The sequence below is a fragment of the Oryctolagus cuniculus genome, chromosome 6 (genome assembly GCF_051225735.1).
Source record: "Oryctolagus cuniculus isolate XC-2025 breed Fujian yellow rabbit chromosome 6, ASM5122573v1, whole genome shotgun sequence".
Taxonomy (NCBI): Eukaryota; Metazoa; Chordata; class Mammalia; order Lagomorpha; family Leporidae; genus Oryctolagus; species Oryctolagus cuniculus.
This window is the reverse complement of record NC_142872.1, coordinates 39,451,642-39,464,717: the sequence shown is the minus strand read 5'-3', so window position 1 is coordinate 39,464,717 and position 13,076 is coordinate 39,451,642. Positions and strand designations below refer to the sequence as shown.

General features: G+C 54.8%; 1 protein-coding gene across 12 annotated transcripts in view; it reads left to right on the top strand.

Moving 5' to 3' along the window:
* Positions 1-12,717, top strand: part of TNIP1 (TNFAIP3 interacting protein 1) — a 55,635-nt gene extending 42,918 nt beyond the window's left edge. For 6 of the 12 annotated variants that reach the window (XM_008255274.4, XM_051843549.3, XM_070076336.2 and 3 more), the window contains 9 exons: positions 1,901-1,966; positions 2,168-2,299; positions 5,451-5,579; positions 7,420-7,551; positions 7,983-8,108; positions 8,677-8,742; positions 9,143-9,334; positions 10,480-10,570; positions 12,026-12,717. In XM_008255274.4, coding sequence (XP_008253496.3) covers positions 1,901-1,966; positions 2,168-2,299; positions 5,451-5,579; positions 7,420-7,551; positions 7,983-8,108; positions 8,677-8,742; positions 9,143-9,334; positions 10,480-10,570; positions 12,026-12,060 — 969 coding nt within the window. In that variant the 3' untranslated portion in view covers positions 12,061-12,717. Of the gene's footprint in view, positions 1-1,900; positions 1,967-2,167; positions 2,300-5,450; positions 5,580-7,419; positions 7,552-7,982; positions 8,109-8,676; positions 8,743-9,142; positions 9,335-10,468; positions 10,571-12,025 lie in introns of all 12 variants that reach the window. The other 6 variants (XM_089336113.1, XM_089336114.1, XM_008255276.5 and 3 more) reach the window with 2 other exon arrangements.
* The last annotated feature ends 359 nt before the right edge of the window (positions 12,718-13,076 follow it).

The following is a 13,076-nucleotide window of genomic DNA, read 5'->3' as shown; positions in this document are numbered from 1 at the left end:
CACCCCCCAGTCCAGCCTGGGCTATCTACACCTCAGCTCTGAGTGTAGTCCTCTCTGGTGGACATGGATTCTGTCTGTCCTCTCTCGCTACCACCTCCACCCCAGCCCCACCTTCCTGCCCACCCTGGTCCTCCAGAACATTGCTCTTGTGTTGTTCTAAATTCTTCCTGCTCTCAAAAGAATTGTGCTGGTCATTGTAGAAGGATTAAGAGCTTACCTCCTAGAAGTACCTACAGCTGAGAACGGTTCATTGTGTGTTCCTCAGTTTTTTAATGCAGAAAAGTAAAATTCTATCATAATTCTGCTTGATACCTTTTTTCCTTTTTTCTTCTTTTAAAATGAACTGTCTAGCCGGCGCTGCGGCTCACTAGGCTAATCCTCCGCCTTGCGGCGCCGGCACCCCGGGTTCTAGCCCCAGTCGGGGTGCCGGATTCTGTCCTGGTTGCCCCTCTTCCAGGCCAGCTCTCTGCTGTGGCCAGGGAGTGCAGTGGAGGATGGCCCAGGTGCTTGGGCCCTGCACCCCATGGGAGACCAGGATAAGTACCTGGCTCCTGCCATCGGATCAGCGCGGTGCGCTGGCCGCAGCGCGCCAGCCACGGCGGCCATTGGAGGGTGAACCAACGGCAAAGGAAGACCTTTCTCTCTGTCTCTCCCTCTCACTGTCCACTCTGCCTGTCACAAAAAAAAAAAAAAAAAAAAAAAAAAAAAAAAAAAAACTGTCCTTGAGGCTGTTTACTCATATCAATAACATACTGTATTCCTTTATTTCTCAGTACTTTTTGTCAAGTACCAGGGTACTTAAAAAGTTCGTGGGACAATGGAATTAAAAGATACGTTCATTTTGTTGCAAAACAATTTTGAAAACAAGCGTTCTGGCACAGCGGGGCAAGCCGCCTCTTGGGACACCGCATCCCATCTGTGAGTGCCAGATCACGTTCTGGCTGCTCTGCTTCCAATCCAGCTTCCTGCTAAGATACCTCCTAGGAGGCAGCAAGTGTAGGTTTAAGTGCCCTGGGCCTCTGCCCTCTATGTGGCTGACTCAGATGAAGTTCCAGGCTCCTGGCTTTGGCTCAGCCCAGCGCTGGCTGTTGCAAGGCATCTGGGGAGTGAGCCAGCAGATGGAACTCTCAGTCTCTCTCTTTGTCTCTCTGCCTCTTTCTGTTGCTCAGCCTTTCAAGCAGATACAAATAAATCAATAGAAAAAAAAAAAAAAAGGAGAGCTGTGCATAGTTTTGTCATAATAGGCATTTTCTGGCCTTTTCCAAGACCCCCATGTAATCTTTCTGATGCTGCACAACGCTCTCTCATTGTTTTATTTATCTAATGATTTGGGTTTTTTTTTTTTTTCTTCCCCAAGGAATTGTTACAGCAAGAATTGTATAGCCAGTAATTAGTGTCCTCTGAGAACTAAGGACATGTGTTAGATGTCTTATTTACGGAAGAGATACACGTCTGTTTATACTGTAACTTACTTAGCCTGTCTGCTTAGTGAAGCCTCTAGATTTTTCTGTAATATAAACATTGCTGAGGTGATCAGCGCCATGTGTGTTTGCACACTTGTCTAGGTGGTCTGGTCAGTTAAAGTTTTTGGGTTGGAATGATTGGGTTGCCAATGATGACAGCGTGCGATTGTAGTAGAGTCCCAAACCGCCCTCCTCAGAGGCGTGTGCTCTGTAGTTCTACAGCGTCGGTCTCCATGATCGCCTTGCTCTCTTGGCTGGAGTAAAGCCAAGTGCACTGCATGCAGGTGGTGGCTTTGAGGAGCATGGAGTTTGTGAGAAGCAAGGACCGAGGCAGTGTCTGTGGCCAGCCCTGGGCGTGCACCTTGGGGGCTGTGAGTTGGTGCTGCTTGTTTTTCTCCGCCTCTCTCTCTCTCTAACCCCAGCCTCTCTCCCCACAGCTCCTGGAGGTAAACAAGCAATGGGACCAGCATTTCCGGTCCATGAAGCAGCAGTATGAGCAGAAGGTAACCTGGGGGCTCCTGGCTGGGCGTCAGGGCACTCCACTCTTCATCTCACTGCTTCCTTCTCAGTTGTTTGAAACCTGGCAGGTGCCTGAGTTGAGCCCTGGACAGCAGGGTTGGAACCCTGGGGAGGCTGGGCCCTGTGTGTTTCCCAGGCACAGCCTGCACCCATGCCTTCACCCCTCCCTCTCCCTCCCCACCCAGATCACGGAGCTGCGTCAGAAGCTGGCGGACCTGCAGAAACAGGTGACTGACCTGGAGGCTGAGCGGGAGCAGAAGCAGCGCGACTTTGACCGCAAGCTCCTCCTGGCCAAGTCCAAGATTGAAATGGAGGAGGCGAGTGTGACCCTGGCCCCCGTGGTTTCACTCTCCCAGGGGCAGGTGGGGTGGGACGCGAGCATTCCAGCTATTGCTTTTCAAATCTTCATTCAGAGGAGCTGTTTGCTCAATTAAAATTTTACAGACTGGGGACCTCTGCAGGGAAGCATGGAACAAGCAGGCCTAGGCAGGCCTGCCGTGTGGCACTTGGCAGGGGTGGGGTTCTGCTAAGTGTTGAGTGGTGACTGATTTTGTGACACTGACCGAGCTGCATTCAAAATTCATCTGTCCAGTCATTTGTCCTCAGAGCCCACAGCAGGCACTGTGGGCATGGAGTTCAGCGTGAGTCCCACCCTCCCCAGCTGGGTAGCAGACGGTCAAGAGCTAGTTGGCAGAAGCAAAAAGTGAAAGGCTATTAGGCACGACGGCGAAGTTACAGGGACCAGATACAGAGCAGTGCAGGAACACCACCACCCCTGCACGCACACGTGTGCATACACACACTTGCACACACATGCACGCTGCTGCTGTCATGCTGCTGACGGACACAGCCCAGCCTAAAGAGGAAAGGCCATGAGGCTCTTAGGCTCTTGGGATTTCATTTCTGTCCTGATATCTTCCCCTTCGTGGGAACTGGGCATGGGCTGCTTTTGCCCAGCTTATGAGTGGACATTTCAGCGTGGATTCCGTGTTCACTGTCCCTCTGTCAGCACGCGACCCCAGGGCCCTTGTCCATGAGGTCAGTCCCCCCCTACTTTGAGGATATCTCTTCTCACCGAGTGCAGGGCCACATCCCGTGACTCGCCGCCAGACATCCTGGCTCTTTGGTCCCTTCCCCACACCCCCATCCATGGGAGAGACAAATCCCTGGGCCCCTGATAGCTCTCCCCTATCATCTGGGGGGATGGGGTCACAGCTCAAGACAGACGTCGCCCTGTAGACAAGGCTCCCAGTGATAGTGATCGAGGTCAGGTTACCCCCTGCCAGGGCTCTTAATCAGGGGGCGGAACAGCTCCAGCCAGCCTCTATTCCTGGAAATGGCTCACCAGCTGGTTTGTAGAATATTGACACAGTGACCCCGGGCTAGAGAAAAGCTGACCTGGTAGTCTACATGCTGGGAATGCATGGCTGCAAAATGAGCACACAACTCAGATAAAGGGAGAGCTTCCCTAGCCACCTCCCCGGCCCCCACTCAGGGCCAGCCCTCCCCAGCGGTGACATAATCACTGTTTTGGTGTCTGTTACAGAGTTTTTTTGTTTTTTTGTTTTTTTGTTTTTTTTTCACAGTTATACACCTAGAAATACAATCATCCCCCAATATCTGTAGGGGTTGGCTCCAGGACTCACTCGTCCTTGATATTAAAAGGAGTAGTGGTTGGGCCGGCGCCGCGGCTCACTAGGCTAATCCTCCGCCTAGCGGCGCCGGCACACCAGGTTCTAGTCCCGGTCGGGGCGCCGGATTCTGTCCCGGTTGCCCCTCTTCCAGGCCAGCCCTCTGCTGTGGCCAGGGAGTGCAGTGGAGGATGGCCCAGGTGCTTGGGCCCTGCACCCCATGGGAGACCAGGAAAAGCACCTGGCTCCTGGCTCCTGCCATCGGATCAGCGCGGTGCGCCGGCCGCAGCGCGGCGGCCATTGGAGGGTGAACCAACGGCAAAGGAAGACCTTTCTCTCTGTCTCTCTCTCTCTCTCTCACTGTCCACTCTGCCTGTCAAAAAAATAAAAAAAAAAATAAAAAATAAATAAAAAAAAAAGGAGTAGTGGTTGGCTTACAGCCTACGCACACTCTTCATCTCTGAGTGACTTCTAATGCCTAATGCGACGTAAATGCTCTGTAAACAGTTGTCTTACTGCATTGTCTCAGGAATGATGACAAGAAGAAAGGTCTGTACGTGTTTAGTACAGATGTAATTCAAGCATATTCCAACTGTGGTTGGTTAATCCACGGATGCAGAATCCACAGACAGAGAGGGCCGACTGTATACAGTTTATTTGAGATGCACGTGGCCTTCCCACCACACTGCACTACCAGCCCTCATTTTAAGTGCTCCCTTTGACGTGGAAGGGAGAGCGCCATGGACTTGGGAAGCCTGGGTCCAAGCCCAGCTCAGTGTGTGGCCTGAGTAGCCTTCCCACTATGCACATCATTTCTTGATGTTTAAAGGGGCTGCAACTGGGGACCATCTGGAGGCCATTCTAGCTGTGGCTGTCTGTCACAAGAAGCCCTGGTGGTGTGTATGGGAGCAGTGCCTCCACCTTGGTTTCCTGTTAGCTGGATATCTCTTTGTTTCTTCCTTGTGCTGCCTTTGTTTCTTTTCTTTTCTTTTCTTTTCTTTTCTTTTCTTTTTTAAGATTTATTTATTCATTTGAAAGTTGGAGTTACAAAGAGAGAAGAGAGGCAGAGAGAAAGAGAGAGGTCTTCCATCTGCTGGTTCACTCCCCAGTTGGCCTCAACAGCTGGATCTGCGCCAATCCAAAGCCAGGAGCCAGGAGCTTCTCCTGGGTCTCCCATGTGGGTGCAGGGGCCCAAGGGCTTGGGCCATCTTCTGCTTTCCCAGGCCACAGCAGAGAGCTAGATTGGAAATGGAGCATCCAGGACTCAAACCAGCGCCCATATGGGATGCTGGCACTGCAGGCGATGGCTTTACCTGCTATGCCACAGCGCTGGCCCCTACCTTTGTTTCTTTGCATTCTGGCCTCTAGGGTTAGAGACCAAGAGCTGAAAGGTCCTTTGAACTTACATAGGTCACAGGAGACCCCTGTGAGTCTGTGGAAACTCTGGTTGTTCTCTCTAGAAAATTGCACATAGATAACATTTTGCATATAATTTTGGGGCTCACGGCCCTCCTGGGGCCCCTCTGTCACTCACATTAAAAGCTCCATACCCATGGCAGATGAGTTAGCTCAGACAAGAGAAGGCTGTGCCAGCACCCAGGGCCTGGAGGAGGAGCTGGTGTCAGAATCCAGGCCCCTTCTCCACTGAGGCACCTCTTCCTGGAGGATGGGACCTCCCGGGCACTCCTGTGCTGGCCGTGGGTGCAGTGAGCGAGCGTTGCGAGATGCTGGCTGGGAGAGACAGGAGGCCTGCCTGAGTGAGGGCTGGGTCAGCAGGGCAGGGAGCCCGAGGCCTCCTGGAGAAGCCCGCTGTTTACCATCCTGGTACCCCCTGCAGACCGACAAGGAGCAGCTGACAGCAGAGGCCAAGGAGCTGCGCCAGAAGGTCAAGTACCTACAGGATCAGCTGAGCCCGCTCAGCCGGCAGCGCGAGTACCAGGAAAAGGAGATCCAGCGCCTCAACAAGGTGGGCGCCGTGACTCTGGTCCCTTGATGGCCCCTTGGATTGGCAAGGCTTCCCCGAGCCCGGCTGTAACCCACCACATCGCTGGTGCCCGCAGCCCTTCAGCTGGGCAGAGGGGACTGCAGTGAACAGGTGTTGCTGTTCCTGCCTCCTCCGCATTCCCTCCCCACAGCCAGAGTGTGCAGCCCCAGGAGGGGCCTGGACTCCTCTTCCACCCAGGCCCCTGCGCCTGCTGCCTCTCTGCCTGTGCCACCTCCACAGCTACCTGTGCCTGTCGCTCGGGTTGAGGTTTAACCTCCCCTCCTCAGCTAAACCCTCCCTGAGCCTTGTTCAGGGTGCCGTTTTGTGCCACTCCTTTCACATCCCTTCTCACGTTTCCCAGGACTGCCTGTTGAATTCTCTGCCTCCCTGCCAAGCGGTGGGAGGTGTGCAGGTTGCAGTGCCTGGCCCCAGCACATGATCAGGGAATGCTGAGCGCAGCAGATGAGGCCCAGGGGTCGCGCCCTTGGGAAGAGGCGTGTGGGCAGTGGGTACCCAGAGTGGAGATTGAGTAACTCGGAGACCCTGTGGTCTGAGCCAGGGCGAGTGGCCATGGGCTGGGCCAGGCCTGGGGGCTGTAGCCAATCTACCCTCTCTGGGCCTCAGTTGTGCCATCTGGACCTTGGCTGTAATCCTTCTGGCCCTAACTACCTTCCAGCCCAGGGGCTAAAGAAGTGAGCCGATGGGAGGCAGCTTGGAAAGGAACCATATGGGACCTGGGAAGTTTGTGTCTCCACTTTCCTTCTTGCCCACGGGCCCTCACCCTGGGCACGGAAAATTTGGACATGCGTTTAGCATTCACCGGGTGCCAGGCCTGCTAGAGCAGAGCTTTCTCGGCGTTGTCTGGGCCCCTGGAACCTGTTCCCAGAGAAAGTGATGATCTGTGCTGAGCTGGAGGACTTTGGAGTCTGAATCTGAGCAGAATTTGTCCCTGCTGCTGATGGTAGGGGTTTTGGCCATGTTGAGGACATATTTGCCGTGCGATGAGTGAGGCAAGGCAGGTGTCCTGCTTTTTAGCTTGTGGACAATGTCCATGGGTCAAAGTCCAGGTGGCAGTCAGGGTGGCTAGTCCGAGGGCTGTCCGGAGGTCTGAAGTAACACGTTGACAGCCTTCGGGGGAAGGCAGTTAATGGAAGCCTTGTAAGATGCTCCAAGCTCCCTGTTTACCTGGAAGAAAGCAAGCGTTCTGTTAACCTGGTAGATTAAGGCTGCTTTCCTCTTTGCTTTATCAAAATGCTGTTTGTTGGCGTTTTAGCCTGTTTCAGTGTCGGGAAGGTAACATATTAAGGAAGAAGCAGCTGACATGGCGTCTTATCTAACTGCAGAGGAGGTGTGACTGCAAGGGCTGGCCCGGGAGGAATGCAGGGGAAGCTGAAGAATCCCAGGGCAGGGGCCTGTCAAGGAGACTGGCGCTGCCCTAAAGGACTTCATGAGCCACACCTGCTCAGAGAAGGGAGCGTTGCTCCACAGGAGCGTCCCGCCTAGCCCGCTGGTTCAGGGCACACGCTGAGTTTGAAGCTCTGCTTTGCCACTGACCAGCTGTGTGACTTGAGACAAATCGTGGCAGGGCTCTGGGCCTCAGTTTTCACATCTGTTAAACAGGGATGATGCTCCGAGTCTCCTTTGTAGTCCTGGGCAGAGGCATCCATGAAATGCTGCGTGTGGAATGTTACCAAGTAGGGTAGCATTTGTGAAATGATACTGGACGTGGTGCTCATTATGACCCGGAAGGGGGCCCTGAGAAAGACTCTGGTGAAGTCTTCATCCTGGTGATGGTCCCATCTTCCCCTCTCGCTGATCCCAGGCCCTGGAGGAAGCACTGAGCATCCAGGGCTCCCCATCCTCTTCACCAACAGCATTTGGGAGCCCTGAAGGAGCCACAGGCCTCCTAAGGAAGCAGGAGCTGGTCACGCAGAATGAGCTGCTGAAACAGCAGGTGAGCGTCTGGGAGGAAGTCAAGTGGAAGAGTGCTCCATGGGAGCTGGGACTAGGCTGGCATCCAGTCACGAGCAACCTGCAACGAGCAGTCCTCTTTCTGGCCGTCAGCCAGAGCCCGTGGCTGTCTGAAGGTTTATCCTTCCCAGCAGTGTGTCCCCAGCTGAAGTCATTGCTCTGCCACCTTTGTGATGGAGCCACCTCTGTGTCCATCCATGCTCTTGTTTACGGTGTACAGCCATCCCCTCTGCCCTATCCCCTCCATCCGTATCCTTGGAGGACTGGATCCAGGATCCCCTGCAGAAACCAAAGTCCACAAGTGCTTAAGGCCCTTAGTATTGACACAGAACCTATGCACAGAAGGAGGTGGGAGCAGGTGGGAGCCTCTTCTCCTACGACCCTGCCCCTCACCCCACCCGCCGGCCCCTCCAGGTAAAGATCTTTGAGGAGGACTTCCAGAGGGAGCGCAGCGATCGAGAGCGCATGAATGAGGAGAAGGAAGAGCTGAAGAAGCAGGTGGAGAAGCTGCAGGCCCAGGTCACCATGTCCAATGCCCAGGTGAGGGCGGCTGCACCGGGGAGGGACACCAGCCCATCCTTGCGGCAGGGCAGTGGGAGGGCAGTACCATTAGAGGGTCCCTGGTAAGCCTGGGTGTCCAGACACCCACTGGTTCTCCTTCCAGCTCTGGTGCACAGCACTGCTGTGGGACCTGGGCAAATCCTTCCCCCACCTTGCCCCTCTGTGCAGTGAAGCACTTTAACCCTCAGGCGTCTCTTGCTCCGACTTTCCACAATCGACTTGGATGCCTTAGAGGCTCAAATTTAGAAACTGGCCCTGAGCCGCCCACAGAACAGAACTAGAAGATTAGTTCATGTGGAAGCACAGAGCTGCCGAGGCTCACACGGACCCTCCTGCCCTGGGTGCAGACCACCCACGATGAGCAGAGCTCCTCTGCAGCTGGGCTGTGCTCAGCCCACAGGGTGCTTCCTGGGCTGGCCTGGGTACAGCAGCCTACAGTGGTGGCAGGCATCAGCCCTTCCACCCTCCGGCCAGGGTAGGCCCTAGATCCGGGCCTGGCCAGGAGGCACCTGTGCCATCAGGCCTGTCTCCCTCCCTCCTTTTCTAGCTAAAAGCACTCAAAGATGAGGAGAAGGCAAAAGAAGCCCTCAGACAGCAGAAGAGGAAAGCAAAGGTGAGAGCTTGAGGGAGGAGGCAGCACTGGCCTCGCCTTACCTTCTTCAAGGAGCTACAGTCTGATGGGCGAGAGAGTGCATGTGCGACACTCTCTACCAGCTGACTAATGAGGTAACACAGGTAAAGACTTAGAGCAATAATCACACAGCCTTGGTGCTCAGGACGCACTGGCTGTCTTCATTGCTGGTATTCTCAGCCCGTATACCCACGCTTCCGTGCCGTGTACCCACCTTCCGTGCCATGTACCCACCTTCCATGCCCATGTGCCACCCTTCCATGCCCGTGTACCCAGCCTTCAGAGAGATAATATTCTAGGTAGAGGGATGTAGGTCAGTGTTGCTGGGGATGGCCTGTGCAGCCTGTTGCAGGCCCGCGCCAGACACGAGCCTTTTTTGCAGGCCTCAGGAGAACGTTACCATGTAGAGCCCCACCCGGAGCACCTCTGCGGGGCCTACCCCTATGCCTACCCACCCATGCCAGCCAGGGTGCCACACCATGGGTTTGACGACTGGTCCCAGATCCGCTACCCTCCTCCCCCCATGGCCATGGAGCAGCCACCCCCGCTCCCCAGTTCACGTCTCTTCCATCTGGTGAGTCTGTGCCCCTCCTTCCCTCCAAGACACACACACACTCTAGTTCCAGAGAGGAAGGTCAAGTGAGTGGGCCAGAAAGGCAGCCTCTGAGATTCCTGAGCAATGCATTGGTGGCACAGGTGTCCAGGGCCTGGTTCTGTCTGGCTATCCTAGGGGTGAGGATTCTGCAGCCCATAGCAGTCAGGGTCACTGGCAAAGGATGGAGAGGGCATGAAGGGGGATGCCCTGTGAACCCTGGGCCAAGGCCAAGGCTTGACTTCTTACACCCCTACGTGTAACCAGGTTCCAGAGTCCTCTCCTTGGCCGGCTCTCTCGCTTGCTTGCTTCTTTCCCCTTCTTCTTCTTCTTCTTCTTTTTTTTTTTTTTTTTTTTTTTTTTTTTTTGACAGGCAAAGTCAGACAGTGAAAGAGAGACAGGGAGAAAGGTCTTCCTTCCATTGGTTCACCCCCTAAATGGCCACTACTGCCGGCGCACTGTGCCGATCTGAATCCAGGAGCCAGGTACTTCCTTCTGGTCTCCCATGCTGGTGCAGAGCCCGAGCACTTGGGCCATCCTCCATTGCACTCCTGGGCCACAGCAGAGAGCTAGACTAGAAGAGGAGCAACCGGGACAGAACCAGCGCCCCAACCGGCACTAGAACCCAGAGTACTGGTGCTGCAGGCGGAGGATTAGCCTAGTGAGCCGTGGCACTGGCCTTTCTTTCCCCTTCTTATCATTCTTCAGAGAGCTTCTGTTGCCTGTCCCATCTTCTCCAGTCCTTCTGCCACATCCTCACCTCAGTCATCCCCTGCTCTCCCTTGGACAATGCCAGCAGCCTCCTGCCTGGCCTCTGCTCCTCTAGCTTTCTCTGTACACATCTTAACCACTGTGCTAGAATGTGGTGCTCAAGAGATTAGCGCTGGAGTTGTGGAGACCCGGGTTCAAGTCCATGCTCGTCCACTGTTCTAGCTGGATGACCTTCAACAAACTACTTACCCTCTGAGCCTTAGTTTCCTTCCTTGGAAAGGGGAAGCAGCACCCTAGGTTATTGTGGGGATTAAAGTCCACTTAACCTTTCTGCACTTCACTGCCCTTGCCTCTGCCATCGCTTGGTGCGGTTTTCCAGAATTGCTATTGATTATTAAGTCCCAGTTTTGTCACAGCCGGAATACACCTGGTTTTCACCCTGTGGAGCGTTGCGGAACCAGAGCTCCCAAGTGATGGACTCGCCCACAGCCAGGCCAGCAGAACAAGGTGAGTGGGGCCTGCCTGCCCGAGGGAGAGAGCTTATCTGTCAGAACCGCCCCAACTGCATGTGATGTCCTCTCTGGGACCTTGGTAGATAGAGAAGAGGCCCTGTTTTCTGACTCGGGGTGGCGGTAAAGGGAGTGATGGGGACTGAAACCATGCATTTACTTATCCTAGTATACCTGCCAGGCACCACACATGTACCCGCCTGGCTTGGCCAGGGTGCTTAGCAAAGCTTTGCAGAGACGGTGACGTCTGAGACTCTCAGAGTGCGCAGCACTCGCCAGGCGGGGGTTGGGGGGTGGCTTGAGAAAGGATGGCAGATGCAGAGGCCTTAGCGGCAGGGAGTGAACGAACATGGCCAATTTGAGGAGCTGGGAAAGGCCAGTGGGGCCGGGTCCAAGAGCAAGGCAGAGTTAGGGATGTAGGCAGGTCAAGACTGTGCAGGGCCCTGCAGGGCACAGGAGGAGAGCGGGTCCGTGTCCTGAGCCATGGGGGCGTGGAGCCACTGGACATTTTTATAGCAGAGTGCGTGGCATGACCAGCTCTGTGTTTTGAGAAGCCCTCTCCAGCTCTGGGGCTTGCCACGAAAGCTGGGTTTGCTGGCCAGGAGGAAGCTGTGGGCGCTTAGTGACCACCCTCACCGCCTGCAGGGCACTCGGGGCAGTCGGCGCTGCCTCACCTGCTGAACTTCCAGGACCAGAATCCCAGCCGGTGGGTGGGAGCTGTAGGAGGCTGAGCCCATCGGCATGCAGAGGACTTTGTCAGGGTCACAGGTGAGCAGAACTGGAGCCAGCTCTGTCAGCAGGTTGTGCGAGCAGGGACTGAGGCACACAGCTCAGAGGGCACCAGCTGGAAAGGGAGACTGGACCGGTGGTTCATTTTCTCACGGTTCCCACAGAGCCTGCCTGATGGACAGAGCTGTTCTGGCTGCTAGAGCTTTAGAGCTGCTCCATTTTCTGGGCTCTAGAGCCAGTTCCGCCTCTTCCTGGGCCTGGGACTTGGAACAAATCATTTTAACATGTGCTGCACCCCAGATCCCCCTCCACAACGGAGCAAGAAGCTGCCTGCTTCACAGGGCCCGGTGCAGGCCACATGATGCATATGCCAGCTGTGCTGTGCCCAGAGCCTGGCTCTCAGTAGCCCTCCAGACCTCTGGCAGGGACTTTCAAAAGTTGATGGGAAAATGGAAGTTAAAGGACAGTTTATTTTGGTATGAAAAATTGAAATCTGTGTAATTGTTGTAATGTGCATTTTGTAAGAAAGTTGTAAAGATTCTATGTATCCACAGATTTTAGATTATTTTTGCACCAGAATAAGTTCATCATTTAACTTCACTACAAACTTTTGGAAGTACTCTTGGAGCTATTATTTTCACCGTGACTATACTGGTTTCCATGTAGGATTCTGAAACTTACTGTGCTGTGTATCTTCAAGTCTTCACAATTTCTGTTTGTTCAGGCTCCACAAAAAATGACCGCGAGGGGCCTCAGTGAGACCAGACTGTGTCATGTGGCTCCACCGTCGTCCTGCAGAGCCGGCCGACCTCAGATGACTGAAAAACTTGAGGCCACGTGTTCTCCGTGGCCAGAGCCTCAGCTGGCAGAAGGCCGAGATGGGTGGTGCTGGGCGCTCCCAGGCCCACGCAAGACTGTGAGTGAGACCAAGGAGGCTCACCCACAAGGCTCGTCTGAGCATCGCCAGGAATAACTCAGCACCCTGCCCCTTGGCTCTGAGTGTCATCCTTTGCTGAAGCCACCGGGGGACACCAGTCTTGAGAGTGGGATGCGGCCAGGATTCCCTTCCTTGCTAAGCCTTCCCAGAAGTGGTTCCAGCCAGACTCACTGTGCGTGTTTAACTTTTGCTTCAAGCTCTGTAGCAGGACCTGTCCCACATTCATCCCTACCCCTCTGTGAGGAGCTGCGGGAAGAACAGGTTTGTCGCCAGAGCAGACGAGAGCGACAGGGTGTTGTTCTGCCACCGGGGCCCTCTGCACCATAGTAGCCTTGCCAAAGCCATTGCTGCCTGGGCCAAGTCCAGGCCCTCAGCCCCGCAGCTGGAGGCTTCTGGCGCCAGAGGCCAGGAGTGGTGGCTGTCCATCCCTGGGCAGCTGTTTGCACGAATCTTGGACATAAATCCAAGTTAAAGATCAACCATCTGTGACTGGTGTTCTTTTCTGTCCTGGCTGCTCCCCTGACTTCCTGACAGCCCCTGGGGTCCAGGGGCTGTGGGAGGAGCCTGAGTTGCTGGTCAGGGGCCCTCAGTTTAAATACCTGCCCTTCACTCATCAGAACGGGGCAAGGCCTGGCCCTTCTGTGAGCCTCAGTTTCCTCCTCTGTCAAGTGGAACACCTCGCATCACTCTAGCTGCCTTGAGAATGGCAAGAATGGGAGTTGATGTGAACTGGTGTCATAAACCCCAGCTGCGGAGTAAGCCTTGCTGGAAGCCAACGAATGGAGGCCCACAGCCCACCGCCCACCGCCCACCTCCAGTCCTCTCCCTGCCCCCCTGC